Raw genomic sequence first — 27,097 nt, 5'->3', positions numbered from 1 at the left:
GTAGTTACAAAATAGTCATGGGGATGGAAAATACAGTATAGGGCGTATAGTCGATTATATTTTAATGATGATGCATACGTGCCAGGTGTGTACTAGACTATTCAGGGGGATATTTTTGTAAATTATGTACATTCTAATCATTACACTGCACACCTGAAACTACTATAACCCTGAATATCAACTATAATTAATAAAAACACTTAAAGAAGAATCTCCAGAGACATACATTGAATGAAAACAAGCTAATCCTCAAAGGTTACATTCTACATTATTCTATTTATAGAACATTCTTAAAATGACAGTTATAGAGGAAGAGTAGTGGTTACTAAGGTTTATGAACTTGGGGGGGGGGGTAAGTGGTGTGGCTATAAAAAGGGCAGCAGGAGAGTTCTCTGTGTTGATGAAACTCTATCTTGACTGTGGTGGTCCTCACAGGATTCTCCACATTTCATAAATACACACATGCACACAAGCAGGTATCAAACTGGCGAGATTGGAATGAGGTACATGGAGTGCATTGATGTCAATTTCCTAGTTGTGATATCATACAATTATTTCAAAATAAAAAGGTTATTTTTGAAAATTGATCACAATCCTATATACAAATGAAGAACATGTGGAAATCAAAATTAAACACATGATACTATTTACAGGCGCTCCAAAAAGAAAGAAACATTGAAATGTAAATCAAACCAGAGACCAAGGGGTAGGTGAAAATATAGAAAAAGCAAATTTCTTTCTAAAATGTACGAAGTATAAAGAATATATCTGACAGATCTAATTTACAAGGGAAGAAAAAACTAGACATATCCCTAAGAATATAGACGGATCTTAAAAATCAAGTTCAGCAAAACATCGAGAAATGATGATGTATAATATTAACAGATACCTAAATTAAAAATAAATGCCCACAAACTATCATAGACATATTAACACTCATGAAAAGTATAAGTTTCAAATGTATCAGAATGATTGCCCATGAGAAGAAGAAGAATGGGACTGGGAGGTAGAAAAAGAGGAATCAATGAGAAAACAAGAGAACTCGAGGAATATGACTAACTCAACCCTCCACACGTGATGTCAAAGCCACTGCATCATCTCCCCACCTCAGCCGCACACACATGACAGATTATTTCAGGGGAAGAACAGCATTAAGACATACTGACATATGAATGGAATAATATAAAAACCAGCTTTTACTCAAGTTTGTTCTTGTAATAAAATTCTCTGCAGGCAAGTCTCCCCGTTATTGCCTGTGGGGTGGGGGGTGCACCATTTCTGCTGTGCTGCCCTTGTTACGCTTTCACTCCACCCCAAGTTTCTAAAGGAAGTGCACTAATCAGTGTTGAGTTTCTGGCCTGAAAACAACATTATTTTAGCGTGTGTGTGTGTGTGTGTGTGTGTGTGTGTGTGTGTTGGGGGGTACTGTCAGTGACTTTCTGTAGGCTGAGTATTTTCTCCTTCTGAGGGCCATTAGTTGCTTACAACATCCATGAGGTGCAACATACATCACAATGACATGAGTGACCTGGAGGTGGTTTTGATGTCTGCCTTCTGAAGGGAGTGTCATTGTCACCTTAAACACATTACAACTCTCCCCACCCACCCCACTCCCTCTCCAGCCCTACACACACTTCAAGGAATATGAAGTCCTTTTCCTCCCTGCCTGTGAGATAAAATGTTAAGAAGGACATTCGTCTTCATTTCCCAGTCCTGACCCAGGCCTTATTCTCAATGTCTGGCTACTCTTGTTCTCCAGGGCCTCACCTCCTTCCCTCTCAAACAGCTGTCACTTCCCTTCCCTCTGTCCCCACCATCAGAAAACCAAGAGACACATATTTTTAACTTGACTTTATTGTAATCCTCATCAGGGTACACAATTTGTCCACTGCATCCTGAAGAGATGCAGGCGATAAATCTAAATCTCTAAATCTGGCCACCGCCATTCACAGGGCATTCTTTTCATCACCCGTGTTCTGGAGGGTGTCTTCTTTATGCTCTGGCAGGTGTTGATTTTGCTTCTTCATTTTCCTGTAGTAGAAGACAAGGATCGTTGGCCGTCTTCCCCCTTTCTTTGGTTTTTTTGTGTTCTGTCGCAAGGCTGACTGGACACTCTTGACTAAATTCTGCACCTGGTAGGGAAACAAGATGAGATCAGAAGGGCATTAGTTTGAAGGAAGAGGATGGAGCATGAATAGCTGTGGGGGGCGGGGGTCTATGAGAAGAGATGCAGATTGGGGAAGGGATTTTCGCTAGACAAAGACAGGGTGTTGTGGGGTGGGGATCTATAGGGAAGAGGAGGAGGAACGAGGGTGGGGGTCATCTTACTTTGTCATTTTCCTCGTTGTTGGTTTGACCGCAGATCTCTTTACTCTCTCCCATGCTTGGGGATGGCTCGTCCATTGTTATTGTTGTTTCTACTATATTGACTTTAGTCTCCTCTCCCAAGTTGATTTCATCCTCCACGCTTAAATTTTCTGGACCATAGGATCCAGGGCTTGTTTCCTCCCAGTTCTCAGTTTGCTCAGAGAAAAAATTACCCATCCCTTCAGCTTTCGTAGGTCAGTAGACACTGCTCCAGTCAATGGTAACTAGCCCTGAGGTGGCTTCGACATCACAAAGCACAGCTGTTGACATCACCATGGGCGGGGCTGCAGAATGTTGGAGGAGAACTGAATATGCTGTCCTTGCTGAACCCCCTAAACATAGTTCCCAAACTGACTGGCCACCTTCTTTATCTCCCATGTACAACTCTGATGGCAAATCAGACATGGAAAGCGAATTTCATCCATTCGTTCCCCATGGACACCCCTTTTCTGTGGTTTACTTGATCCTTTCCTACTCTTTGCCATATCTAGAATTTTGAATTTCTTACCCAAAATCTCTCAGAAATGAGATTTTAATCACCTCAATTTCCTCCTACGAATTCCTCATACACACCTCGAAGCCCATTCATTTCTTGGCTGCTGCCTGGCAGCTTGTCCATCCACCTCTTTCTCTCAAATGTCCATGTAGATTTCTTCAGTGTTTGGTTTCCAGTCTATAATCACTGACTTCAAGTTGTCAAGACTTCTGTGAATGAACTTTCTGTACACACAGAAGGTCTTGTGTTTATGCCCTGGGTAGAGCCACGGACTATAATCCAGGTGTGATGGGGCCCCCAAGCGTGCCAGGCTCTGGGTGCACCAGGCCCCCCGAGTATGCCAGGCCCCAGATGCATGCCATGAGTGTGTGGGAGGAGATACCCTGCCTTCAGAGATCCAGTTCTTAAGGGGAAATGGCAACATCCATAGATCAGGGGTGGAAGTGGCCAGGGGGAGAGGAGGAATTAAAGAGGGGAAAAAATAAATAAACAAAAATAAAATAATTAAAAAAAATTCTCAGCAAAGTAGAAATACAGGGAACATACCTCAACATAATAAAGGCCATATATGACAAACCTACAACTAACATCATACTCAATGGGAAAGGCTAAAAGCATTTTCCTTAAGATCAGGAACAAGACAATGATGCCCACTTTCACCATTCCTATTCAACAGTGTATTAGAAGTTTTAGCCACAGCAATAAGACAAAGCGAAAGAAAAAGTACCCAAATTGGAAAAGAAGAAGTAAAACTCGTTATTTGCTGATGACATGATACTATGTATGAAGAACCAAAAAAACTGTTAGAATTGATCTATGAATTCAGTAAAGTAACAGGATACAAAATTAATATTCAGGAGTCAATGGCATTTTTACATGTAAATAAATGTTCAGAATGAGAAATTAGAAAAATTTCATTTACAATTGCATTGAAAATAATAAAATACCTGGCAATCAAATTAATCGAGGAGGGAAAAGACTTGTTTTCAGAAAATTATAAGTCGTTGAAAAAAAAATTGAGGAAGATACAAATAAATGGAACTATATACAGTGCTCATAGGTAAGAAGAATCAACATCATTAAAATGGCCACACTATCCCAAGTAATCTATAGATTCAATGTAATTCCTACTAAAATACCAGTGGCATTTTTCAGAGAGTTAGAACAAATAATCCTAAAATTTATATGGACCCACAAAAGACCCCGAATGGCCGTGGAAATCTTGAGAAAGAAGAACAAAGTTGGAGGCATCACACTACCTGATATCAAACTATATTACAAAGCTGCAGTGATCAAAACAGCATGGTACTGGCATAGAGACAGATACATTGATCAATGGAACAGAATAGAGAGCCAAGAAATAAATCCATGCCTATATTTTCACTTAATATATGACACAGAACCCAAAAATGTACAATGGGGTAAAGACAGTTTCTTCAATAAATGGTGTTGGGAAAATTGAACAGATACATGCAGAAGGGAAGAGAGGGGAGGGGAGGGGAGGGTAGGGGAGGGGAGGGGAGGGGAGGGGAGGAGAGGAGAGGGGAGGGGAGGGGAGGGGAGGGGAGGGGAGGGGAGGGGAGGGGAGGGGAGGAGAGGAGAGGAGAGGAGAGGAGAGGAGAGGAGAGGAGAGGAGAGGAGAGGAGAGGAGAGGAGAGGAGAGGAGAGGAGAGGAGAGGAGAGGAGAGGAAGAAAGAAAGAAAACTGGACCACCTTCTTACACCATATACAAGAACAGACTCAAAATAGACTAAAGACTTAAATGTAAGACCCAAAACCATAAAACTTCTAGAATAAAACACAGAGAACAATCTCTCTGTATTGCTACTGGTAATTTCTTTTCAGACATATCTCATCAGACAAGGGAAACAAAAGAAAAAAATAAACAAATGGGACTATATCAAACTAAAAAGTATTTGCATAGCAAAGGAAAGCATCATGAGAATGAAAAGGCAACCGACTGAATGGGATAAGATGTGTGCTAATGATACATCCAATAAGAGGTTAATATCCAAACTATATAAAGTATTCATACAACTCAATATCAAAAAAAAATCCAATTAAAAAATAGGCAGAAGACCGGAATAGATATTTCTCCAAAGAGGAAATACAGATTGCCAATAAATATATGAAAAGATGCTCAATGTTGTTAATCATCAGAGAAATGCAAATTAAAACCACACTGAGATGTCAGCCTCACACCTGTCAGAATGGCTATCATCAATAAATCAAAGAACAATAGAGCTGGCCAGGATGTGGAGAAAGGGGAACCCTTGCAAATTATTGGTGGGATTGCAAATTGGTACAGTGGCTATGGAAAACAGTCTGGAGGTTTTGACCCTGCCATTGTACTTCTGGGTATTTGTCCAAAGAAAACCAAAACAATAATTCATAAAGGTCTATGCACCCCTATGTTTATGGCAGCACAATTTACAATAACCAAAATATGGAAGCCACCTAAATGCCCATCAACAGACGATTGACTAAAGAAGTTATGGTTCATATACAGAATGGTTAACATATAGAACTCAGCCATTAAAAAAAAGGAATCCTACATTCACAACGAGATAGATGGACCTAGAGGTTATTCTACTGAGTGAAATAAGTAAGACAAAGAAAGATAAATAGCACGTGATTTCACTTATATGCAGAATCTAAGGAACAAAAAGAACAAACTAATCAAAAAGAGACTCACAAATATAGAGGACAATCTGATGATGGGTAGAGGGGAGGGAGGTTTGGGGACTGGGAGAATGGGGTGAAGGTAAAGAAGTACAACTTAGTAGTTGATAGATGGTCATGGGGATGCGGAACACAGCATAGGGAATGCAGTCAGCAGTAATGTAATGACTAGGTAGAGAGCCAGAGAGAAAGAGCAATTAGAGGGATCATTTTATAAACTATAAAAATGTCTAACTAATGCACTCTATACTTGAAACATAATAAAAATTATAGAGTTATTATGTTTTATAAGCAGTAGTAATTGTTACTTATATATTTAACCATTTTATTTGTACATCACCGTTTCTAACATCCTACTCCTTCCCTAGGTGCTGAAATACATCCTTTCTTCTGCTTTCTCTGTGTCTAGTAGTTTTTGCTTGCTTTCTCTTCTGGCCCCTGGAAACTATATAGCTGAAAATGGGCCTGGTTTTGACAGCTCAAGTGTCCTGATCAGCAGCAATGTTGGGGATGGCACAAGTTCGATCCCTTAACTTGTGGGACAGAGGTTTACCCTCGTTCCTGGTACTTCAGCTGTCTTTTTCCTTTAGGCACTAAGATGCATACTTATAATCATAGGCTATGATCACAGTTTTTTTTTTTTTTCAGCTTCTTTGGTGATGGAAGGGTGGTTATGAGGCAGGGAAGGTTTGTTTGCATATTTCTATACCTGGTGTCCAACGGGCTGCGTATTCTGTTATATATATGGAATATGGAGATGTATATCTTCTTTTCAAGCAGTCATCTGGCTTTAAAAACAAACTCAATATTATTGTTTCGTGCCAAGTTGGGGTTTTACTGAATGTACTATATAGAATCATATTGAGTGGAAGTTGCAGTTAGGGCTTTGAGGTTCTTTCAGACAGGTGGGTTATTTACACAATAAAGATAAATAAATTAGTGAAGGGGGAAAGGACTATGTAAATGCAGGGTTCTAATCTACCGCTTCTCCTGAGTTCAGATGCATTTTGTATTAACTACTTTTTTGTTCTTTTTAAAATCCATATTGCCTTCCTGAGTTTGAGAAGCAGCAAACCCCAAACCCAAATATGTGACTGCCTACTAGTCAACTCTGTGTGTATGCCCTGTAGGCAGATCAAGGCAAAAAAAAAAAGTCTGTAAAGGCATCATCATACTACAAAACTCCTCTTCCTCTGCCTATGCTTTATCTTAGTGAATGCCACCATCATCCTCAAAGATGTGTGGGTCAAAAACTTTGGGATCCACCTTGATTCTTCTTTCTCCATTTGCCTTCACCAAGGCCTTTTGATCTCACTTCCTATCTATCTCATGAATTGGGAATTATGAATCTTGACAGCAGCTATTGATTTTCCCCAACTGCTTACAGAATAAATTCTAACATGGCGCACTTCATAATCTAGAACTTGCCTACTACTCGAACCTTCTTTGTAGACATCTTCCCATCTTGGCACCAAATATTATACAATCAACTATACCAAGATAATTTAACTCATTCTAAAAAAGAAGTCCCAGGAAAAAAGTATCACTTAAAAGTGAGAGAATGATCATCACACCTTGAATATGAATGCCTGTACCTGCTTCTTTAAAAAAATTGCAATAGAAAGGGAATCCTAAGGCATATATTTCAGACCTGGTTCTCAAAAGTCATTGTGTGTGCTTATTTTTCTTTTGGAATTGCCTCAAAAACATCTATCAAAGACTATTCTAAAGAAAACCTCCTGGATTCCATGATATCAGCAAAGGGGTTTTTTCACTTATGAGTGTATTATTTTAAAAAGACAAATATTGGGAAGCCATCAGAGAAAAAAAGTAAATAACATATGCAGTATTTTTCATGTCTCTGACAGTTACCTTTTCCGTTATTTCATCATTTGTGTAATGGTTATTAAATACAGATTTGTGATTATTTTTATACACCTGTAGGTGTTAGATCCCTGGTCAAATATGTAGTTAACTATATGATAGTGTTAATATAAAAAATCAGGGTCAATCTATATCACTATTACTTAAGCACAATTATTTAAAGAAAAAACAAAGTAATGATGTGTAGAGGGAGGAGAAAAGTGGGACTTTAGAGAAAAAAATTATATACAACACATCATGTTTTGAAAATATATTTTAATTGTGTTTCAATTTTTCTTTTCATGCGGTAGGCAACTATGTGACCAAACAATATACTCACCTATAATGAGCTACTTTATAACATCATGAATACTTGTGGGAATTGAAAACTATCTTGCTTTCTATAAAACTAATGGCTAGGGCTCGACACAACATTATTGGGAATATTATGAAATATAATCCCCCTCAAAATGTCCCAAACACTGTTTTGTTAAAATTACTTATTTTTTACCCTACAATTCTAACTCTTAAAGAGTCACAGAGCTTGTGCTCGCAATACTCAGCATGCAGCTGAAAAGAACATAATTAGGGAAAGATACACAGCGCTTGACAAATCATAGTTTGGAAGTTTGTTTGTTTCCTATCCCCAAGGTACTGTGAAATCCTGTGGTGGATCTGAGTTTTATAAGTTTTCTTTTGTTTTAGTTTTGAATTTTTAATAAGGTTTAATGCTTAAATGTATACAGCCATTTTAACACTGTGTAATCCTAGAGACTGTAGGAAACAGAAATGCCTCACCAAAGACTCTGAAAAAAATAAGTCATGGTAGTAAATCTAAAATATGACATAACAGCAAAGCCATGATAAACATCCATAATGTTTAAGATGGAAAAGCATGCCTTAAGTTGGACATGTAGAACAATATGGATGTAGTTCTAGCCTTGCTTTGAATCCTGGCTACTCTCTTGGGAAGGTCACTTAACACCTTTCACTCGCATCCATAAAAGAAAGAAAATGAAAGTCACTTTACAGGCTCAGGATGAGAACTACACTATAAGAATGCAAGAATGGATATTCAATTACATTGAAGAAGCATTGGTACTGAGAGAGGTTTTAGAGATCAGCACTACCTTCAGTGTCCGATAAACAGGAGAGGATAAAAAATAGTTGGGAAACTAATAAAACTAGCCAAACTCATTATTTCATTAATGAGTAAACTCTGTCTCAAAGGGTTCATCGTGCTAAATATTGCCAGATTCAGAACTCATACCTAGGCTTCCTCTTAAATTAATGAGTTAGATATGCAGCAAGTGAGCAATGTTTACTGCTCACGGATTTAAGCAGTTAGTGAATGTGGGGTTCTGAGCTTTGACTCATATATCCATAATATATATGATATAGATTATCTCATATATAAAAATTCATATTATAAACAGACACACATATATCATTTATTCAATGTTATTAGCAACTCTTTTTTCCCAAGAGTGAAGATAGAGGATTGGGCACGAAGCAATTTCGTTAGTAAGCATCATGAGCAAATTTTAATTACAATTGCTTACTAAACTGTAGAATAAATAGGACTGTCCTTCAATTCTAGCATCTGATGTATCTTAGAGAGCTATGCGATACTTGTACAGGTAAATGAGCACTTTGCCTTTTAAACAAATTATAGATCATCTTAACACAGCAATCCTACAGATGAAGCTGTGCCCTGGGATGCCACTTTTCTGTCTATGGTTTGTGATCATGTCCCTAGTCACCCTGCATACACAGAGTGAGCCCAGCCAATAGAATGCAGCAAACATGGCTAGTGGGCTTCTTCTAGGCTCAGTCCTTGGTTCCTTGCGAGCTTTTTCTCCTACTCCCTCCCCCGCCATCAGTTTTTGTGGCTCTCTGCATTCAGGTATTTTAGTAGCATGCAGTTTTCCTTTATTTTATGATAATTGGGATATAATTCTCTACCTGTCCTTGAGAGCACATCCCTGTCTGTCCTTTTCTTGGTCCTTGTTCTGTCAATCAGCATAAACATATCTGTTTTTCTACTGGATCTTAACTCGCACTCAAATTTTCTTAGTTGTGGTTGCTAAAAGCAGACTATCAAATAGAGATTGCTGTAAAAGTGATTTCTTAGAGGGATAATCCTTAGTAAACATCTATACGGGAGCAAAGGAGTATGGTCGAAAAAAGAGTTTAGTCCAGGCCCTTTGTGGGGGAAAACTGGCATATGAACATTACTTCATGGTTATCTTCACTTCAAATAAATGAGCCAGTATTTTATACTCTTCTATCATTCAGTCATTAGTTGTGGCCCACACTCAGGGGATGCAACTTTCCAGGTAACACGGCTCCATGCACTTATAGCAGCTGGAAAGATGGGCGACCAGCTGAATAAAGGGAATTTGAACATGACATCATCACATCTACTATGGTCCACTCCATGTGCCACTGAGATTTACTTGCTTCTTATATTAAGTTCACTCTATCTGGATACAGCTTCTCTGCCATGATTCCTCAGGAAGTTTAAAGAAAATTAACTGAAACAAATTGAGAGCATAACTGATATGAGATTATAAATATATATAATCACATCCCCATATATCCTTCCCTATTATGCATTCTGTATTTTCCTCAATTCCAACTATTACTTCTGCTGGTCTAGGTGGCTGCTTTGCTCAGGTGACCTAGACTCTCATCTCAGAGGGACCTGAGTCCCAGTTCCCATACCCTTATCAGGTCTGTGGTTGCTGTATTTGTCCCTTCATAGTTAAGACTGAACATGGGAGTACTAAGCGATGGCCTAAGTAGATCAGTTGATTGCCAAACAGACTCCACTCTGCCCCCATTATGTAGCAGTATCCTACCTCCTCATAATGATCAAGATCGATTATTAGTCCTAATATGGGAACTCTTTTCTGTACCTGCTGGTCTACTAACAGAAGGAGTACAAAGTGACCAAGCAGTAGCTGCAAACTAAGTACAGCAGGAACCTTACTGTTTCCTGTGGTGGAAGTATTCTCACTCTTGTAAACAGGACCTCTACAACCACTTAAGCCTAGAGTTGATGCAATGAGGAGCACAATTCCCAAAGTTCATCACTGAAAACGATGATGAGTTTGACGGTCAACTTCTAATTTCCACTCCTTGGTTCCTGCACCCATGTATACTGAGGACACATCCCACAATCTTCTCTGTCACTCTAAGGAATAACACATATTCTGAAGAATAGTGCCCCGTCCACAAGCAGTGTCATGTCCAAGCTGGTACCTCACCAATAGCCTTTTATTAAAACCTATTTATTGAGGTATGATTGACATACAAAAAAGCTAAACATGTTTAATATATACAATTTGATGAGTTTGGAGATAAGTGTACATCTGTGAAACCATCACCACGATGTATGCCAAAAGTTACCTCCTGCCCTCCTTTTTATTATTATTATTATTATTATTATTATTATTGTCATTATTATTGTTTTGTGATAAAACCACTTGCCTACTCTCAGAAAAATTTTAAAACATATAGTATATATTAACTATAATTACTATGTTGTATAATAGATCTCTGGAACTTATGCATCTTACATAACTAAAATTTTGTGTCCTTTGAAACCTCCCATATTCTTCTCCCTTGTCCCTGGCAATCACCATTTTACTTTCTACAAGTTTGATTTTGGATTCCTCATACATGTAGTATAATGTAGTATTTGTCTTTCTGTGTCTGTCTTATTTCACTTAGCTCCCTTATAGATCACTAAGCGATTTTCTCTTGCTGCTTTTAAGATTCTCTCTCTGTATTTAACCTTTGGCATTTTAATTATGTCTTGGTGGGGGCTTCTTTAGGCTCATCTTGCTTGGGACTCTAAGTAAACTTCCTGGGGTTGTATGTCTGTTTCCTTCACCAGGTCAGGGAAATTTTCCTTCATTATTTCTTCAAATAGCTCTTCAATGACATGTTTTCCTTCAGGTACTACGATGACATGGATATTTTTACCTTTAACTGTGTCTCATACACTCCTTAAATTATTGCCATAGTTTTGGCTTCATTTGTCTTGCTGTTCTGATTGAGTGTCCTTGCCTTCTCCATCCTCTATATCGGTGGTTCGACCCTCTTCTTTATCCACTCTGTTGGTTCCCTCTAACATACTCTTTGTGAGTCCCAGGCCTGGCTGTGATCCAGGCTTGGGGCTAGGAATAGCACTCTGGATTTAGAATGTTACATTAATGTAGTAGGGCGCCTGCGCTCAGCTCACGTAAACATGATTCAGCTTATTGTATCACACATGTGGCACAATGACACTATTGTTCTCAGACATATGTGGAGCCCATGCAGTCCCCTAGCACAGAAGCACATTCCCCACAAGAAACTTGGTGCCTGTTGTTTCATTCTCATGTTGGCCTCCAGTGTGTTCTTTCAACTGGGTGTCTCACCATCGAAAACTTTCCTTCTCGATCAGCTCGGCGCTGACTCTTCATCTCAGAAAATGTGTTCTTTATTTCTGACTGGTTCCATTTTACAACTTCCATTTCCATTTTTGTATTTTATGTTCATCTATACTTCCCCTGTGCATCTATTAGATTATGTGACTCCATTATTCCTGAGTCTCTGTTCTGTTCTCTCATATGGTTTCTGCTTCTTTGTCTTCCCATTTTAGTCACCTTTCCATGTCTATTTCTATGTACTAAGCAAAGCTCCCAAGTCTCTGGTCTTATTAGTGTGGATTTGTGAAATAGGTGTACAGTGGCACAGTCCTGAGAAGGGCTCAGCTGCAGGTCAAACTTATCCCCAGCCTGTGCCTTTCTGGGGCCAACTGTTAAGATTCAGCAAGTAATGCACAGATGCTGTACATGTAATACTTGCCTCAAAAGGCCACACCAGAAACCAAGGCCAGTTGACACCAGTGTGGGTCTTGGAGCTGCTCAGAAAGGAGCACCTGACTAAGCTGTGACACACTTGGACATGGCTTGGGTGGGGCTGGGAGTTGGGGTAGGCGGGGTTTCAGGGAATCCTCTGGACTGAGTGACCTCTGTTATCCAATTTGATGACATCTCAGCTATGGCAGTGCTGAGTCTGCACACTGGGAGTGGGAAGCGCTCAACAGAGAATCATTGGATACTGGCAGCACTTCTGCACAGTAGAAAACCTCACACCCAGTCATTGCTCTGACAACTCAGTGTCCCCCTGTAAGTCCCTGGTGCCCCCGCATGTAACCCACCTGGTACTGGTGCTCAGAATGAGCATGTCCATCACTGCAAAAGTCCTCTTGTGTACACACCCCCTTAACAGGCATCTTGTAGCTGCCAGCTGCTACCGCTACGGCCTCTGTACCACTCAGCTGCTTGGGACCGGGCAGCCTCGCGTCTTTGTCCCATCCTACCTTCCACCACTGCAGGCTGATTATTTCTCTCCCTAGTTGTAGCGCTTTTGTTCATCTAGATCCCAGGCAACTTTCCTTGCTATTTGCTCTATGTTTCTGTCACAACTTGGATTTAGTCACAAGTGGGATGAACAAAGCCTCTATCATCAATGCCGTTATTTTCGCATCTTCCAGTATTTCCTTTGATCCACATCTTCATCAACACTTATCTTTTTTATATACATTAGTTATCCTAACAGGTATGAGTCAGTATCTCATTGTGGTTCTGTTTTGCATTTCCCTGATGATTAGTCATGTTGAGAACCTTATCATATACCTGTTGGCTATTTATGTCTTTTTAAGATAAATACTTATTCATTTTCTTGGTCTATTTTTCAGTCAGGCTTTTTTTTGCGGGGGGGGGGGGTATTGCTTTGTAGGAGCTCCTTGTATATTTTTGGATATTAACTCATTATATATGTGGTTTGCAAATATTTTCTTCCATTCCCTAGGATGCCTTTTCATTTTGTTTCCTTTTCTGAATAGAAACTTTTACTTTCACATACTTCCATGTGTCTACTTTTGCTTTTGTTGCAAGTGCTTTTGATCTCATCTCTAAAGAATCATTGCCTAGACCAATGTCAAGAAGTTTTCCCCTTATGTTTTCTTCTGGGAGTTTTAAGGTTTAAGGTCTTAAATCAAAGTTTTTAATCCATTTTGAGTTGAATTTTGTACATGGCATAAGATAAGGGTGCAACTTCATTCTTCTGCATATGGATATTCAGTTTACCCAACTCCATTTACTGGAGAGACTATCCATTTCTAATTCTTAATTCTTTACACCCATGTCAAACTTCCATTGATTATATATGCATGGGTGTATTTTTCAGGCTCTCTATTCTAGTCTGTTCTTCTATATGTCTATTTTTATGCAAGTACCATACTGTTTTGATTACTGTAGCTTTGTAGCATATTTTGAAATCAGAAAACGTGATGTCTCCAGTTTTGTTTCTCTTGATCAAATTACTTTGGCTATTCAGGATCATTTGTGGTTTTACTGAATTTTAGAATTCTTTTCTTCTATCTCTATAAAAGAATGCTGTTGGGATTTGGATAGATTATACTGAATCTGTAGATTGTTTGGGGGCAGTATGAACGTCTTAACAATATTCTCTTTCAATCTATGAACATGGGATATTTTATCATTTATTTGTATTTGCTTTCATTTCTTCCATCAGTGTTTTATAGTTTCAGTGTTCAAGTCTTTCACCCAATTTTAAGGCTTTCTTGAGATATATTTTACAGGGCATTGAATTCACTCATCTGATTAAAGAGTATACTTCAATAGTATCTAGCATATTCAAAGACTTATGCGACCATTGCTGTAATCTAATCTGTAAACATTTTCAACATTGTCAAAAGAAATGCTGAACATTATCTGTCAATTTCCATTTCCACTTCTCCTGCCCTCTATCCCACCTTGGCAACCAGGAATCTATTTTCAGTATCTATGATTTTGCCTATTCTGGATATTCCATATAAATTGAATCATACAGTATGTGTATTCATATGGTTTTACTTACTTAGTGAAATGTTTTCAAAGTTCGTCCATGTTGTAGATTGTACCAGTGCTTTATTCCTTTTTCATGGCTAAAAGAATATTCCATTTTATGTGTATAACACATTTTTTCTATTTATCAGTACATACACGTTTTGATGATTTGATTATCGATAATGATGGCATAAATATTTGTGTCCAAGTTTTAGTGTGGACATAGGTTTTATTTCTCTTGAGTATATACCTAGAAGTGGAATTGCTAGGTTATATGGCAATGCTCTGTTTCATCTTTTGAGCTCGAGCTAGAGTATTTTCTAAAGCAGCTGCACCATTTTATATTCCCACCAGCACATGAAACTTCTAATTATTCCACATCATTGCTAAAACTTGTTATTGTCTATTGTGAAGTAGTATCTCATTGTGGTTTTGATTTGCATTCCTCCAATGACTAATGCTGTTGAGCATCTTTTCATGTGTTTGTTGGCTATTTGTATACATTCTTTGGCAAAATGTCTATTTAAATCTTCTGCCCACTTTTAAATTGAGTTGTTTGTCTGTTGTTGAGTTGTAAGAGCTCATTATATATTCTGGATGCTAGAACCTTATCTAATGTGTAATTTGCAAATATTTTCTCCCATTTCATGGTTTTCTTTTCACTTGATGCACAAGTTTTTAATTTTGCTGAAGTCCAATTTATCTATTTTGCTGTTGCTCATGCTCTTGTTGTCATATCTAAAAATTCATTGCTAAATCCAAAGTCATGAAGATATACTTCTACGTTTTCTCCTAAAGGTCTTAGAATTTAACCTCTTATATTGAGGCCTTTGCTTTATTTTGTTAATTTTTATATGGTGTGAGGTGTCTAATTTTATTATTTTGCATGTGGATAAACAGTTGTGCCAGCACCACTTGTTAGGACTATAATTTCCTCTTCAATAAATATTAAATACCCATAGGTCTGTGGATTTCTTTTTGGATTTTAAACTCTATGCTATTGATTTATATGCGTATACTCATGATAGTACCACATGGTTTTGATTAATATAGTAATATATTCAGTTTTGAAATAAGAAATTGTGTGCCCTACACCACTGTTCTTCTTTCTCAAGATTATTTTGGCTATTTGAGATTCCTTGCAATTCCACGTGAATTTTCCCATTTCTGCAAATTTGGCAGTTACAATTTTGATAGGGATTGCAATGATTCTGTAGATTACTTTGGGGGTTATCTCCATATTAACAACAGTAAGGATTTTAATCCAAGAATGTGGGTACCTTTCCATTTATATATGTCTTCTCTAATTTCTTAAGACATTGTTAACAGTTCTCAATATACAAGTCTTTATCTCCTTGGTTAAATTTATTCCTAAATATTTTATTCTTGTTGATGCATTTGTAAATAAAATTATTTTTTAAATTTCCTTTTGGGATTGTTCATTATTACTATGTAAATAGACAACTGATTTATGTGTTCATCTTCTTTTAAATTCATCGAATTTGTTTATTAGCCATAATTTGGGGGGGGGGGATGTTTAAGGATTTTTTCATATGTAAGAAAATGCTATCTTTGAATAGACACACTTTTACTTCTTATTTTCCAATTTGGATATGTAGATTTTGATGCTCTTTTCAAATAACCAATTTTTGGTTTTATTGATTCTCTTTGTTTTTCCATTCTCTATTTCATTTATCTTCACTCTAACCTGTATTATTTCCTCCTTTTACTATCTTTGTGATTAGCTTGCGCTTCTTTTCATAGTTCCTTAAGATGTACAATTTGGTTATTGAGGTCTTTCTTCTTTTTTAATGAAGGTTTTTAGAGCCATAAAGTTCTCTTTGAGCATGGTTTTTGCTGTATCCTATAAGTTTTGGTATGTTGTTTTATTTTCTGTCAGCTCAAATTATTTCTCATTTGACCCATTGATTAATGAATAAAAATGAAAGTAGACATACTTTCCTTGTTTCTAAACTTCGGGGCTAAGTTAACATAGTTGACTCTGTGAGATGGAGGCTATTAAATAGATGCCTATTTTTCAAACTGAGGAAACATCCCTTTATTCCTAGTTAGCTAGAGTACTTTTTAAACATGAATGTATAATTATATGTCAAATATTTTAATGCATTTGAGATCATTGTATCCATTTTTCAATTAATGTGGTTAATTATACCGAGATATTATTGGATTTAAACTAACCTTATATTTTTGCATTCCCACTTGATTATGATGTTTTACCCTTTTTACATATTGCCAGCTTTGATTTCCCAGTATTTTATTAAGGTTTTATCTCTTTACACTTATTGGGAATGATGGTCAATAGTTTTTTCTTGTAAAATAGTTGTCAATTTGTGGTATAAGTTTATAAAATTAGTTGAAAACTGCTCCCTCCTCAAGTTTCTGAAAGATCATGTAATATATCATTATCCATTCTTCATTAAATATTTGATAAAAATCAACAATTATCTGGACCTGGAGCAAAGATTTTCTTATAATTAACTTAATTTCCTTAGTAGATATAGGGTATTTAGATTTTCTCTTTTTTGAAGTAGTTATCTTTTCAATTTTATCCAAGGTGTCAAATTTATTGACATATTTATCATGATGTTTCCTTACTATGATTTTAGCATCTGTAGGATCTGTTCTGATATATATTTGTTTAAGTTTCTCTCTCTCTCATTGCCTTTAGAGTTAAATGAATTATGTTAATATTTTAAAAAATATGACTTTTTAGTTTTATTTTCTCCATTATTTGTGGTTCTGTTTAATTGATTCTGCTCTTTATTATTTCTTTCTTTCTACTTAATTTGGCTTTATTTTACTCTTTTTTTCTAGTAAAAATGTAGATTATTGATTTGAGAACTTTCTTCTTTTGTAATATAAGAATTTAAAGGTAGAATTTCTCTCTACAGTGTGCTTTTACATGCAGCCCCCAGTTTGGCATGCTATATTTTTATTTTCATGCAGTTCAAATCTTTTCTCTAATATCTTTCATGATTTATTTTTATTGTTGTTTTCTCATATAATTATATTTTGGTTAGGAGGCATACTCTATTGGAGTTCCATCTTTTGGCATTTTTAACACTTATGTTATGAACTCTTATATAGTCTGTGTAACTATTTTATCTACACCTGAAAACAATGTGTCCACTAATTCTACAACATCACCATGAGTCACATATTCCCATTTTTCTGTAGGCTTACCAATTGTTATTTGTATACTAGGTATGTGATTTACACAATGTAGACACCCTAAATTCTGTTGTCCTCTTTTGAAAATTGTTAATTTTTGTTCTTTCAGGCAGTTAAATTACTGACTGAACACTTTCACCTTGCGAAAGCTCCATTTTATACTTTCTTAGGGCTGGTCTATGAACATCCAAGTGTTTTACCAAGGTGTTCTAATTTGGAGGGAGGGAGGGGTGGGATTCGAACTCCAAACTCTTATCACCACAGCAGCAAGCAGCACTGAAATCTCTGCTTGTGTTTTTCAGCCTTCCAACTGTAGTTTTCCATTGGGTGTTTTTGGATGTCTCCCTATGCAAACACAGTTTGTGGTTCAACCAAGCATTTGAAGGAAAATCGTATGCATATTTGGGGGCAACACTTATTTGGTTTCCTTCTTTCTGGGATAGCCCTCCTTAATTTCTATTAACTCTGGCAACTACATGCTACCTTTTCTGACACTTTAAGCCAATAAGACAGGAATTTTCTGCTTAGGCACTTGCAGCTTCTATGAAGAATGAGGAGTGCCATAGGGAAAAGAGCCTATAATCATTAATCTCACCCAGTGCACTCTCTCTCTTTCAAAGGTTGAATCCCCACCAGTTTCTGGCTGCTTTTCACTCTTACTATAATGTCTTCAAATATTTATATATTTTTAAATGACCTCAGTTTATAAGTATTATCTGTAGAAGGATTCCAACTACTTTGCCATTACCAGAACCAGAAGTAAAGATATATATTTTCAAAGGAAAATACTAGAAGACTCAACTCTTGTAAAACTTCTATTTAAAAAGCCTAACTGTCATTTGATTATCACTATGTGCAGTACACTATTAGCAACATGAACGATCTTTCTAAAATGTATAGGTTTATTTTGGAATGATGGTTTCAGTTAGTTAACTATACAATATGCATCAGACAGAATTCTTGTGAAAAATCCAATAAGAAGTTCAATTAAACATCTAAATGACACATTTCATTGTAGTTTTAAATGGCACAAACTTATTTGTATATGTTTTCATTTAAAAAAAAAATGTTTTAAGATGAACATTGCACTTCTGTGCAGTCTCAACTCTACTAGTTATTTCTACTGCAGAAATGGCAATGTATCATTTTATCAAGTTTATTTTTGCTTAACCTGCGGTTTATTGAAAATCTGTTCTTTCCTTTCTTGAATCCTCAGCGCTAAAATTCAGGACCTTCTTTACTGTTTTTGAATGTTGTATTCACCCAGAAGGCACCTGTAGGCCTAGTATGATTTACGTTTTGTTCATTCAGGGAGGTGTTGCTCATAAGAATGACTGCCAGGGGCTTTGAGGTTCTTGTTATGGCTTTATTGGTTTGGAAAAAACCCATGTAAATCACCAGCTCTGTTTTTCCTCTATCATATGAAAGTCAGATAAGCAACAACATTCTTAATATTCTGAGGAGTGACTTGGGGACCATAAAACTTAAGTGAAATCTTACTTGCACACAATTTTTAAATAAGCCTTAAACTCATTTATGCCCTGAAATTAAAATACAATACACAGAAAATGGACATTTATGTATTCAGGCTATTGTTTAGATGAAAGGTTCTCAACTCAGCAGTAAAATTACCTTTATTCTATTTTTCATAAATATTAGTAACATCACAAACCAACTTTTGATTTGCTTAATTTTGTAAGAAATTGCTGAACTGTCTTGCAAAATAACTGTACTAATTTGCCTTCTCACCAGCAATTACTGAGAGTTTCTTTTGTTTTACATCCTTGTCAGCATTTGTTGTTTTCAGTGTTTTGAATTTTCACAATTTGAATACATGCATAGTGGTACCTCAATGCTGTTTTAACTTGCAATTCTCTAAAGACATACGATGTTGCACATCTTCACAAATGTGTCCAAAAGCTACAGAATGTAAGAAAATATTTGCGGATCAAATATGCAACAAAGAATCTGTATCCAGAATACAAAAAGAGTCTTTCAAAACAGAAAAATTTAAAAACAACCTAATTTTTTAAATGGGAAAAACACATCAATACTTGTTTCAGTAAAGTTGACATATGGATGTTAAATAAGCACATGAAAAAATCCTCTACATGTTTAGCCATTAGAGAAATGCAAATTAAATTCATGATTAAAACAGAAAAAAATGATATATTGGACTTCCTCATTATTGAAAAATACTTATTTCCCAAGGCTGACAGCAGAGAAAGGCTGAATTCTGTGAGATCCCATGTAAGAGATGCCGAGCTCCTCAAGATCATCGTGTTTTCTCCTGATGGAACTACGTCTCCTCCCATCTGCTAACCTAAGGATGGTCCCTCAGGTTAAGGTCACCAATTCCATGAGATGCCAGAAAAAGAAGTCAAGGAGGTGCAAAGGATTGCCTTTACCTGATGTCTATGCATGGGGCATCCAGGTCTGATACTAGATGTGTGTTTCTGTGAGATTCTGTCTGTCTGTGGTGAGAGGTCCTCTCTGTCTTCCCATTGAGTCCTCATCTTGGTGTATAGCAAGGCCTGGGACTCCTCTCTCTGCTGAACTGAGGCCATACCCCTCAGAGAAAGCCTCATCTCCCTCAGGCTCCCAAGATGGAATTCCAGATACACCACAAGTGGGAAAGTGCTTGGGACTTTCCAGAGCAGACAGCAAGGTCAGGGTCAGAGAGGTCCCCTCAGTGCTTGCTCAGAGTCCTCAATTTGAAGCTCGGCTAGGTAAGAAATCCCATCTGCTGACCTGAAGACTCACCCCACAGAGGAAGCTTCACATCAGGCTCCTCGAGCTCCCAACATGGAAGTGCAGAAACAACACATTCATAGACACTGCCTGTGGCTTTGCAAGGCTGACATCAGAGGTGAGGTGGGACTAAGGTTTCCTATGTCTGTGCTGGAAGATTCCTTCTGTTATTCCTCAGAGACCTCCTTGAAACCTAGGAGGACCTGGGAATCTCCTGACCTGATTCAGGCCCCTTCAAATGACCCTGAACTTCCCTCAGACTCTTTTGATGGGGTCAAGAAATGTCACATTGGGGACCCTGTCCAGAGCCTCTCTAGACTAACAGCAGGATCAGGAGCAGCTAGGGCTCCTTCACCTAGGTTTGGAGTTCTCCTTGGTCTTTCCTCAATGTCTCCCACTTAATGACTTGACAGAATTAGAATAAACCTTGAATACAAAAACATAGGACAAAATCTAATGACCTGGAATTAATTAGGCAAGGAGGTCTAAAAATGATTCAAAAAGAAAAATAAATAAATAAATTGAACGTGCCTAATATTTAAATATATACATGTAATTTTTCTTTATTTTTTCTTCTGAGAAAGAAACATTTAAGAGCAGACAAGTTCAAGCTATAGACTAGAAAAAAAATCTTTGCAAATCAGCTAAGAATATCTATTTAAAATACATAGAGAGCTCTCAAATTTAAAAATTAGGAGAAAATGCCAATTTTAAAAATGGGCAGAATATACTTCAGTAAAATTAACATATACATATTAAATAAGTCCATAAAACTTTCATCATCATTAATCATTAGAGAAAAGCAAATTAAAAGCACAGTAAAATGCAATTTACTTTTGAGACCAGATTTAAAAAATACTACTGAGAAGAGGAAGATGGTGGCCTAGGTGAAAGCAGGGTTCATCTCCTCCCAGGTCCGCATTGAAACTACAACCAAATTATAAAATAATCAACTTAGAGAATCACCTGAAATCCTTACATCTGATAATATAAAGGAGCCACATCAAAGGTGGTATCAGGCTGGAACTGCACCCATGGCAGGTAGAGGATCACAGGGAGGGAGAGTGAAGGTGCAGAGGATCCCCTGAAGGAGAGGGGGGTCCTGGCCTCATTCCAAGACTCCCCAGCCCAGGGTTCCAGCCCAGAGAAGAAGAAATTCCAATAACTCTGTAGAAACCAGAGGGGATTCCGGCCATCTGGGAGAGATGGAAGGAGACCACAACCCTAGGTGCCCCTTTAAGGACCCGCGCTCAGGCTTTCTGACCTTTGGACACTCACCTGGAACATTGGCAGTGGGTCAGAGTCTGGCGAGATCCATACTGAGAGAGTCTACATTACCTGGCACCAGGGCTGGAAGGGCTGCCACCATTGTGCCTTAATCAGGCTCCCCTACTAGGCAAAGTACAGGCCACACCAGCTTGGCCAGGCAGACCCCTCCCACAGGGCCATTAGGAAGCCCTGGCCTGGGGGGATTGGCCCGCCCCACCCAACCTGCAGATTGTCTGGGGCTTTTGTTATTGAGTGGCTGCCACACCAGGTACCATTCAGGGCCATACATTTCCAGCTGCAGGCCAGCACTGTGAGCTGAAGATAGGATCGGGCAGTTCACTGATGCAGATACGAACTTGGGCAGATCTTGGGGACCTGTGGGCCAGTCCCAGACAGCAGCTGGTCTTGCTGTGATCTGGGACTTTTGTGAGAATGCACAAATGGTTACCGAATTTTCAGGGAGGCCAAGACTATACTGATCTGATGGCCAGTGTCTCTCTGAGACGCTGCCCCACTCAAAGCACAAATTGCCCCAGGTGGCCCATTGACAGTCAACTGCCACAGCCCTGCCCCTACCCAGCATCTTGCAACCCACCCAAGCAACAAACTCATACAAAGATCAAATCCAGAGCCCCTGGCACAGGGGATCAGGGAGAGTGTACCACTGGGCCACACAGGACACCTTCCACATTAGGCCATCTGCCAAGGCTGAGAGATGAAACAAATCTTCCTGACACATAGAAATGAACAAAGAGAGGCTAATAAAATGAGAAAACAAAGAAACATGCCAGAAATGAAATAAAAGGAGACAACTCCAGAAAATAAGCTAAATGAAATGGAGGCAAGCAACCAACTAGAGACAGAATTCAAAAATGGTTATAAGGATGCTCAGCGAACTTATGAAGAGAATGGATGAGCACAATGAGAACATCGATGGAGCGATAGTAAGCATAAAAGAGGAGACAGAAACAATAAAAAAGAACCAGACAGAGATGACCAACACAATATCTAAAACGAAGACTACACTAGAAGGATTCAGCAGTAAATCTGGTGAAACAGAAGGTTCAATCAGCAAACTGGAACACAAGGTAGCAGAAAAAGCCAATCAGAATGACAGTAAGAAAAAAGAATTTGAAAAATGAAGATAATTTAAGAGACTTCAGAGACGACATGAAGGATAACAATATGTGCATCATAGGAGTACTTGATGGAGAAGAGAGAAAACAAGGGATTGAGAACCTATTTGAAGAAATAATGACAAAAAACTTCCCTAACCTGGCAAAGGAAGTGGACATACAAGTCCAGGAAGCACAAAGAGTCCCAAACAAGAGGAATTCAAACAGACCCACACCAAGACACATCATAATTAAAATGCCAAAGAGAGAATCTTAAAAGCAGCAAGAGAAAGGCAGCTCGTTACTTATAAGGTTACCCCCATAAGAATGTCTGCTGATTTTTCAACAGACACATTGTGGGCCAGAAGGGACTGGCAAAAAACAAGAATCTACAACCATGAATACTCGATTAAAATGGAAAGTGAGAAAAAGAGCTTCCCAGACGGGAAAAAGCTTAAGGAATGCATATCAACAAGCCAGTATTACATGAAATATTAAAGGGACCTCTATAAAAAGAGAAGATGTTAAAAAAGAAAAAAAAAATCCAAATAATAAAATGGCAAAAACTATGTACCTATCAATAATCACTTTAAATGTACATGAATTAAATCCTCCAAGCAAAAGACATAGAGAATCCAAATAGATAATAATACAAGACTCATACGTATGCTAGCTACAAGAGACCCACTTCAGATCAAATGACACTCACAGATTGAAAGTAAAGGGATGGAAAGGGATATTTCACACAAACGTAAATGGAAAAAAGCCGGGGTAGCAATATTTATTGCAGACAAAATAGACTTTAAAACAAGGGCTATATACTAAGAGACAAGATGAGCATTACATAGTGAGTGATAAAGGTATCGATAAATCAAGATAGACACATCCAACATAGGAGCATCTACATACATAAAGCAATTATCTACTACCATAAAAGGAGAGATCAACAGTAATACACTCATAGTAAGGGACTTTAACACCCCATTGATGCCAATAGACAGATCTTCCAGACCAAAAGAAAAAATCAACATGGAAAAATGGGCCTTAAAGACACAGTAGACCAGATGGATTTAATAGACATTTTCAGAACATTGTACACCAAAGCAGCAAAATATGCTATCTTCTCAAGTGCACATGGAACATTTTCCAGGAGAGACCACATATTAGGACACAAAACAAGTCTTAATAAATTTAAGAAGACTGAAATCATGTCAACTGTCTTCTCTGATCACAATGATATGAAACTACAAATCAATTACAAGAAAAAAAACTGGAAAATACACAAACACATGGAAGCTACATAACATGCTATTGAACAATGAATGGGTTATTAATGAGATCAGGAAGAAATCAAGATACCTAGAGACAAACGAAAATGAAAACACAATGACTCAAAATCTATGGGACACAGCGAAAGCAGTCCTAAGAGGGAAATTCATAGTGATACAGGCCTATCTCAAGAAACAAGGAAAAGCTCAAATAAGCAATCTCACCTTACACTTAAAAGAATTAGTACAAGAACAGCAAGCAAAGCCCAAAGTGAGTAGAAGGATGTAAATAATAATGATCAGAATGGAAATAAACAAAATAGAGTCTGGAATACAATACAAAAGATTAATGAAACCAAGAGCTGATTCTTTGAAAGGATAAAAAAAAATTGACAGACCCTTAACCAGACTCATCAAGGAAAAAAGATAAAGGAGTCGAATAAATAAATTCAGAAATGAAAAAGGAGAAATAACTATGGACTCCACAAAAATACAAAGGATCATAGGAAAATACTATGAGCAATTATATGCCAACAAATCAAACAATCAGGAAGAAATCGATATATTCCAGAAACATACAATGTCCTAAGACTGAGTCAAGAAGAAATAGAAAATCTTAACGAACCAATTGCCACCAATGAAATAGAATCAGTAATCAAAAACCCATTAGAAACAAAAGTCCTGGACCAGATGGCTACATAGTCAAATTTCATCAAACATTCAAAGAATTAACACCTATTTTTCTCTAACTATTCCAAAAACTTCAAGAAGAGTGAAGGCTCCCTAACTCCTTTATGAGGCCACCATTACCTTGATTCTAAAACCAGACAAAGACATTACAAAAAAAGAAAACTGTAGGCCAATATCTCTTACAGACATTGATGCAAAAATCCTCAAGAAAATATCGGCAAACTGAATTCAGCACTACATTGAAAATATCATACACCATGATCAAGTTGGATTTATTCCTAGGAGGCAAGGTTGGTACAATATCCACAAATCAATGTGATATACCACATAGACAAATTGAAAGATAAAAATCATATGATCGCATCAATAGATGCAGAAAAAGTTTCAACAAAATCCAACATCTATTTATGTTCAAAATCCTCAGCAAGGTGGAAATGGAGGGAACATGCCTCAACATAATAAAGGCCATATATGACAAACCTACAACTAACATCATACTCAATGGAGAAAGGCTAAAAGTGTTTTCCTTAAGATCAGGAACAAGACAATGATGCCCACTTTTACTCTTCTTCAATATTGTATTGGGACTCTTAGCCACAGCAATAAGAAAGAGAAATAAAAGGTATCCAAATTGGAAAGGAAGAAGTAAAACTCTCATTATTTGTCATAACATGTCAATACTATACATAGAGAACGATAATGATTCCACCAAAAAACTGTTAGAATTGATCAATAAATTCAGTAAAGTAGCAGGATATAAAAGAAATATTCGGAAGTCAGTGGCATTTTTATACATCAATGATGAACTTTCGGAATGAGAAAATAAGAAAACAATCCCATTTACAATTGCATTGAAAACAATAAAATACCTAGCAATCAAATTAATCAAGGAGGTAAAAGACCTATTCTCAGAAAATTATGTCATTGAAAAAATAATTGAGGAAGATACAAATATATGGAACTATATACAGTGCTCATGGGTAAGAAGAATCAACATTATTAAAATGGCCACACTATCCCAAGTAATCTATAGATTCAATGCAATTCCTATCAAAATACCAATGGCATTTTATAGAGAGTTAGAACAAATAATCCTAAAATTTATATGGACCCACAAAAGAACCCAAATGGCCATGGAAATCTTGAGAAAGAAGAACAAAGTTGAGGTATCACACTACCTGATATCAAATTATATTACAAAGCTGCAGTGATCAAAACAGCATGGTACTGGCATAGAGACAGATACATTGATCAATGGAACACAATAGAGAGCCTAGAAATAAATCCATGCCTATATGCTCACTTAATATATGAGAAAGACACTCTTAAGAGCAGACAAAGACAAACTACAGACGGAAAGTATTTGCCAATCACATATTCAATAAAGGACTTGTATCCAGAAGACATAAAGGAGTCTCAAAATTCAAAAATTAGAGAAAAAACAATCCAATATTACAGTGGGCAAAATACATTAGGACACTTCACTAAAATTTACATACAGATGTTAAATAAGCATGTGAAAATTTCTCCTAAATCATTAGGTATTAGAGAAAACAGTAAATTAAAAGAACAAGAAGATGCAACATACTTTTAAAGGGAACTGCTGAAAAATATACTGATGCTACTAAGTTCTAGCAAGGCAGAAGAACAACTTGAACACTCATGCATCACCTTTTGTGAATTTCAAATTGTGTAGTCACAATGGGAAAGGATGTGGTAATTTCTTTAAAAATGTACACTTACAATTTGATTCAGAAATCCCATTCCTGACAGAAATAAAAATATATGTTCAGAGAAATGTATATATGAATGCTAACAGTAGCTCTATTCATATTTGCCAAAAGCTGGAAACTCAAATACCCCTTCATGGATGAATAGATTAACAAATTGAGGGACATCCATATGATGGAATACTACAGATGAACTAAAAAGAATAAACTATTGAAACACACAGCAAATTGGTGAATTCCCTGTGTATCACCTTTGTAGTCAACCACCCACACCCACCACAGTCCCTAGCAACTATAATTTGTTTTTTTATATCTATCTTCTTCTCTCTTCCAGAATGTCTTTTGAATACTGTCTTCTAAATTTCAGACAAAACATATTTTAAGCAATTCTATCTTAAAGCTTGTTAAAATATGATCTAAACAGTAGTCAATTTCTTCTCTTATATATGTGTCACATTTTTCTTGTTTTAAATTTTATTAAATATATTAGAGTGACATTGGTTAATAAGGTTATATAAGTTTCGAGTGTACAATTCAGTAATACCTCACCTGTATATCGTATGTGCATTCACCACTCAAAGTCAAACCTGCCATCACCATATATTTGACTCCCTTAACCTTTACCCACCCCCCTCACCCTTCTTCCCCTCTGGTAACCACCAAACTGTTGTCTGTGTCTATGAGTTTTTTGTTTGTTTGTTTTGTTTGTTCACTTGTTGCTTAATGTTTTCTATAACATATATAAGTGAAATACTATGGTTCTTGA

At 37.2% G+C, this 27,097-nt stretch overlaps 1 protein-coding gene across 1 annotated transcript; it reads right to left on the bottom strand.

Moving 5' to 3' along the window:
* Positions 1-1,946: 1,946 nt before the first annotated feature.
* On the bottom strand, positions 1,947-19,570 carry LOC118607759. Its single transcript, XM_036226566.1, has 3 exons — positions 19,357-19,570; positions 2,329-2,651; positions 1,947-2,132 (listed from the first exon to the last, which is right to left on the bottom strand). The coding sequence occupies exons 2-3, from the start codon at positions 2,542-2,544 to the stop codon at positions 1,947-1,949; spliced, it is 402 nt and encodes a 133-aa protein (XP_036082459.1). The 5' UTR covers positions 2,545-2,651; positions 19,357-19,570.
* Positions 19,571-27,097: the final 7,527 nt, after the last annotated feature.

This window comes from Rousettus aegyptiacus, unplaced genomic scaffold (assembly GCF_014176215.1).
Source record: "Rousettus aegyptiacus isolate mRouAeg1 unplaced genomic scaffold, mRouAeg1.p scaffold_m13_p_9, whole genome shotgun sequence".
NCBI lineage: Eukaryota > Metazoa > Chordata > Mammalia > Chiroptera > Pteropodidae > Rousettus > Rousettus aegyptiacus.
This window is presented reverse-complemented; position numbering and strand designations above follow the sequence as displayed.

Coding starts and splice junctions, on each gene's coding strand:
- LOC118607759 (XM_036226566.1), bottom strand. CDS start 2,544: ATGGGTAATTTTTTCTCTGAGCAAACTGAGAACTGGGAGGAAACAAGC. Junction 2,133..2,328: donor ACAACGAGGAAAATGACAAA/GTAAGATGACCC, acceptor TTTCCCTACCAG/GTGCAGAATTTAGTCAAGAG.